This window comes from Homarus americanus, unplaced genomic scaffold, assembly GCF_018991925.1.
Source record: "Homarus americanus isolate GMGI-L3 unplaced genomic scaffold, GMGI_Hamer_2.0 scaffold14467, whole genome shotgun sequence".
Classification (NCBI taxonomy): Eukaryota; Metazoa; Arthropoda; class Malacostraca; order Decapoda; family Nephropidae; genus Homarus; species Homarus americanus.
The window spans coordinates 5476517-5482595 of NW_024733734.1; the positions used below are offsets into that span (position 1 = coordinate 5476517).

Here is a 6079-nt window from a genome sequence, read left to right on the forward strand (position 1 = left end):
CACATTTCTTATTCATGTTGCCAATGACAACAGAGGGATACTTTTCATATTCTATATATAACATCATCCATCATCACTACATATAACACCATCCATCATCACTACATATAACACCATCCATCATCACTACATATACCACCACCCATCATCACTACATATAATATCATCCATCATCACTACATATAACACCATCCATCATCATCACTGCATATAACACCATCCATCATCATCACTACATATAACACCATCCATCATCATCACTACATATAACACCATCCATCATCATCACTACATATAACACCATCCATCATCACTACAGATCGGTAAAGTAGGTTCCGAGATTCTCGTGCGGACACACAAACACACATACTTCTTTGTGTGTGTGTGTGTGTGTGTGTGTGTTTAGGACTTTAGGTAGTGCTGTAGTGTAGTTGAATTGTAGCGGAGTGAGAAGACACCAGGCAGGGTACCCATGTACCGTGTAACCTGCCTCGTCGCCTTACCTCTTCTCTGTGGAGTGTTTTTGTGACTTCACCTGCATGTTGTAATGCTTAACGAGGGAGAGAGTGGTGGGTATTTATAGCTTTTAGCATAGCTTAAAAAAATTATCATTTTGTAGTTGTTGATATATATATATATATATATATATATATATATATATATATATATATATATATATATATATATATATATATATATATATATATATATATACTGATAAACACATGGGAAACAAGAATACACGAAGGTCAGTCAGTCAGAACACTAAAAATAAATATTAATGATAATATTAATAACAACACTATATTAATACTACTACTATTATTACTACTACTACTAATAAAGAACCATAAAGAAATACAAAAATGAAAAAAAAAGATCAATAGTGAAAAAATATTTATTGCATGTATGTTGCGCTGTCAATAGTAAGAGAAACAATTGAGACATGCAATTGTGTGTAGATGAGGCAGAAAGTCAGCTCAGCAACCTGGGACTTGGTCACAATTTTGTGATGCCATGTGGCAGCAGGGTCTACCATGAGACAATACATAATGCTTCCATTTTCTTCCCAGGCAGTAGTACCTACCTGTTTGGTAGCTGCCTACTACCTAGTAGTAAGCAGCTTCCAAACAGGGAGGTACTACCGCCTGGGAGGATATTGGAAGCATGATGTGCTGTCTAGTGGCAGACCCTGCTGCCATATGGCATTACGAAAATTGTGACCAAGTCCCAGTATACTGCCCGATTGTGGGGTCACTAATTCTAAGGGTTTAACTTAACTCTAATCTTAATTTTAAGGTCGCTGCCACCAGACCCACCCCCCCACCCCCCGGGACAGTATGTAGCTCGTTAGGTAGCGGGCAGAGTAAGCTAGGCATTGGGTTGGGTTTTTCATTAACCAAATCGAGAGTGGGAGGAAGGGTGAAGCATCAAGCATGACTTAACTAATTTATTCCTTATAAAACATAGTGAACATAAAAAACATAACACAAACATAAGAATGAAAGAAACTGCAGCAAGCCTATTGGCCCATACTGGGCAGTACTATTTACACCCAATCCCTATTGCTCATATATCCGTCCAACCTATGTTTGAAGCTATCCAGCGTATTCGAGTTAATGATGATATTTGGTAACTTGTTCCACTCATCCTCTACTCTTTTTCCAAACCAATGTTTACCTATTTCGCGCCTAAATCTAAATTTGTGTAATTTAAGACCATTGTTACGAGTTCACTCCTAGTTGGATAGTTTGAGTACCTTTGTAATGTCCCCTTTGTTCAGCCCTGACTTCCATTTATACACCTCGGTCTTATCGCCCGTCACTCCACGTCTCTCGAGGGTGTGCAGATTAGGATGCTTTAACCTGTCTCTGTACAGAAGGTTCCTAATGCCCAGGATTAGTCTTGTCATTCTCATCTGAATTCTTTCTCGGGATTCTATATCCATTCTGTAGGTGACCGACGCTTCTTCCGCAGAGGGTTATGCAGCCAGACCTTATCACTATCCTTGTAACAGACCTTGCTTGCTTTGATATCATGGTTGCACTTCATCACTTCACCCGAGAACTCCAGAGCTTTTTGAGCATGATGGTGGATCTTTGTCAACCTTTCTTGGAAGCTTTTGAAGTAACTGGTGGTGTCTTCAGGAAGTTCTTCATCAGATGGTCTTCCTGTCAGCAGATCCACTGGCAGCCGCAGTTCGAGACCCAGCATCAGTTTTGTCGGTGTGTATCCAGTTGAATCGTGGGCAGCCAACCGATATGTCACCAACAGAGCAGGCAGCTTCTGGTCCCAAGATCCAATTAAACTTTTCAACCAATCCGTCTGACTGTGGCCGAAGTGGAGTGGTCCTAGTCTTCCTTATGCCCAACAGTTTACAGCATTTGCTGAACACAGCTGACTTAAAGTTTCTGCCCTGGTCCAAGTGCAACTCGTGGGGCACACCAAACCGGCAGAAGAACTGGTTCCACCAGCACCCTGGCAACAGTCGTGGCTTCCTTATTTGGGATGGTATAAGCTTCTGACCAATTAGTGAAGTAATCCATGGCCACACAGATGTACCTATTACCATCTGCAGAGGGTGGCAGAGGTTCCGCAATATCCACTGCGATCCTCTCCATTGGTGCACCTGCATGGTGCAGCTCCAGTGGGGCACGCGTGTGTAGCTTTGATCCCTTCTCGGCGCAGCAGACATCGCATGACCGGCACCATTCTTCCACATCCTTACGCATGCCAACCCAGTAAAACCTTTGCCGCAGGCGACTCAGGGTCTTCTTCACTCACAGATGTCCACTGGTTAGATTGTTGTACATCTGCATCAGGATCTATGACTTCATCTTCTAGGGAAGAACTGTCTGCCAGTACCTGTTGAGGCTATCGGTAGTCACCCACTGGCTCTACAGCAGCTGAAGAGCATCCCACTGCGTCCAGTAGTTTTTAGTTATTTGACTTGCTGCACTGAGCTCTGGTTCATCCACTCGACCACTGATCGCAGGTCTTGGTCTTCCAGCTTCAGTGTCTTAAGGCCTTCCCTCAACAACGGCTGGAACCTCCTCCACTGTAGTGCGACTACACTTCTTAGGAACTGCCCTTTTCTTGTAACTCTGCTGACAATCAGGCATCACTATTCCCGGACGGGTATGCAAAGCACCGTTCACCTTGCGTGGAAACCGCACTTCTAATTTTGTGGGAATAACTACTGTCCGCGTAGCTGTAACCGTAGCACCTGTATACTTCACAGTTTTCAGCGGTACCCGCTTTCCTCTTATTGTCAACTGCATCGAGCCAATGTCCAGTTGATACTTGCGAGGTAAGAGGTAGTCCAGACCTAGGATGCAAGGGTCTTCGATATCCGCTGCAGAAACCTGTAGGGTATCTTCTTCCCCTCCTAGCTTGATGCTGATGTCCACTGGTCCTTTTAGCACTGGGCATTGTCCAGTTATCACGCGCAACTGTTGCGACGTCTCAGGTAGTTTTCGATGACTAATAATATTAAAGGAAATGATATTAAAGGAAAAAAATAAATTATTCTGATATAAGTGGAAGAAGTGTGTGACGTATGGTACGTGCATGACATGATGAACTTGATAAGAAGTGCATCATGTAAAACAACAAGCACAATATTTGAATTATATACTGTAGGAGGAGGGAAATATTACAATTACTTGACAAAACACCGAAGATATCAAAAGTGTATGATACAACAGAAAACATAACAAGTTCCATATGCAATAGGAGGCATAGCAAATTATTTTTACAATAAAATACAGTATATAACAAGTTCGTTATACACCAGGAGTTATGAAAAGATCATTATACAACCTGGTATATAAAAATATTACACAACAAGATAATATATAACTAGTTTATTGTACAATAGGCTATATAACAAGATCATTTATACAACAAGACTTATGCGACTTGTATAATACAACAGGGATAACCAGAGTTTTACGTGACAACTGAATGTTATATAAGAGGCATAAAGTGAAAAATGAGATAAAAGGCGAATGTTGCAATAGGAGGTAAACTATGGAACAAATTAATTAAGCATGGCTTTTACAAGTTTATTATTAATATAAAAGGTATTCTTGTTTCTTTGTTGCTATATTTTATTTATTGCTTTGTTGTTAATTTTATCAGTAATTGTTGACTTACATCTTCTCCTTTATGTATATGGATCATGTGGTTAAATGCTCTAAGAAACTGTTATAGTACTACATTCTGGTGACATTTTCCCGTTAAGGAAAGAATAATTTAAACACCCATAATTAACGCCCAATTTATACCTCTTATTATCAAGGCAAAGTCAATAGATTCCCAGTTTACTAAGAACAGAATACACTGGAGTATATATCTTAAATACACAATTATATACAAACACAGATTTTGTCTGTATTTTCCTTCCGCAGCAACACCTTGAGTCAATAACCGTTACGGTCGTTGACTCAATTACTAGTAGGCTATAATAGAATTATAGTGCCAGTGAATTTTGCCTCTCAACATACAAAAAGTTCATTTACCCTGTACCGTTTGCTGCACACCTGTATATATTTTTTCTATCGAATCTGCGCATGTGCTATTCGTTCACGTCTGTCCTTAAAAGGTACAGTGACGGAGTAGAGACACAGTTGGCTGTAAACCCACGATGATGGCGTTAATACTGAGAACGCTGGTAATAGTTCTGCTGGTGGCAGTTTTCTCCACATCAGTTCAGGTTAGTGAGTGAAGTCTTTGGTAGTAAAACAACAGCAACGCAACATTTCTCTGGTGTATGTCAGGTCTACGGTCCTAAGTATGGATCACATACACGATTTACATAAATTCGACGTAAATTCATTATCCTCATCAAACTGTTATCGAGGTACTTTTCATTGTCATCAGAATACTCCGTGTTGTCTTCTCCATCACTATTGAAGATATCTGGAAATGTGATATTGAATATCTAGGTGTTCACCTGAAAATATACTTAGCTCCTGTCGATCTGTGTGTCTAATAATAGGCTAATATTTCACAGAAGTTGGTTAAATTAGCATGTAGTAATGGCTGTGATGGTAGATGTACGGAAGCAATCAACACGATAATAGGGAAAGCAAAAACAGCATTTAACAATTTAAAAGGTCCAATGAAAATAAATATTAACTTCAAATTGAGAAAGAGGCTCCCGAGGGACTTTATATGACAAGGACAGAAGCGTGGACACTTTCAGCAGACACCAGATAGAGGTAGGAAACCTTCGAATGTGGTGTTATTAACGAATGATAAGTTTTCCAAGTTTAGAAGCTCCAAAAGTTGAGAAGAATACACTGAGAAGGAGAGTTAAACTATTTGTTGTGTTAATAATGGAGGCGGTGCTAAGATTCATCTGTAGAAGAGTCCTTTGACTAACACAACGGAAATGTAAAGTTTACCTTTCTTTTTTTTGTGAATTGAATCTTCAGTACTTCAAGAACATTTAGTAACTCGTTGAACAATACCAAATTAGCCAAATTATATAAATCTTGCTCATCTTGTTAAGCTAACAGGGCTAATAGGTGGTTTCCACTGTAGATTTCTATCTATCTATCTATCTATCTATCTATCTATCTATCTATCTAACCATCTATCTATCTATCTATCTGTTGTGTGTCTGTCTGTCTGTCTGTCTATAAAAGAACTGTCTTGAAGATCAAAATCGTGCGGGAGTCAGGAGAGAGCCCCGATGGGTATGGGTAATTTTTGTACATTTTAAAAGCTGTAGATATCAAACACACGTTTCTTTATTTCGTGAGGATTATATAATATGATCATGGGTTGTGGGATGTATATATGATTTTGTTTTTCATATAAATCTGAGCTGGAGGAACGTTACAGGATTTGATCACTATTCGTGGATAATCCAACCATTTGACAACGAATTAGTCTTTATGTAGAGAACGGCGGCTTGCTATGAAAGAGTGATAGAAAGCATTAATATTTTCAATACACTAATTTCATGTATAGGTTATAGCAATAATACCCGATTTGTCCATTGGTAACGTATTCTTCATTTACCTCTTACATCCACTCTTTTCTATATATTACTAAAATTAATTTGGGT

General features: G+C 39.3%; 1 protein-coding gene across 3 annotated transcripts in view; it reads left to right on the top strand.

Moving 5' to 3' along the window:
• Positions 1 to 6079, top strand: part of LOC121869949 (collagen alpha-1(I) chain-like) — a 21443-nt gene that overhangs the window by 7211 nt on the left and 8153 nt on the right. Inside the window, exon 1 of one of the 3 annotated variants that reach the window (XM_042371545.1) lies at positions 4621 to 4717. The exons of the other annotated variants lie outside the window; for them this stretch is intronic. Within the exon in view, the coding sequence (XP_042227479.1) occupies positions 4649 to 4717 (69 nt within the window). The 5' untranslated portion in view covers positions 4621 to 4648. Of the gene's footprint in view, positions 1 to 4620; positions 4718 to 6079 lie in introns of those variants that run through there. 3 annotated transcript variants of the gene reach the window in all.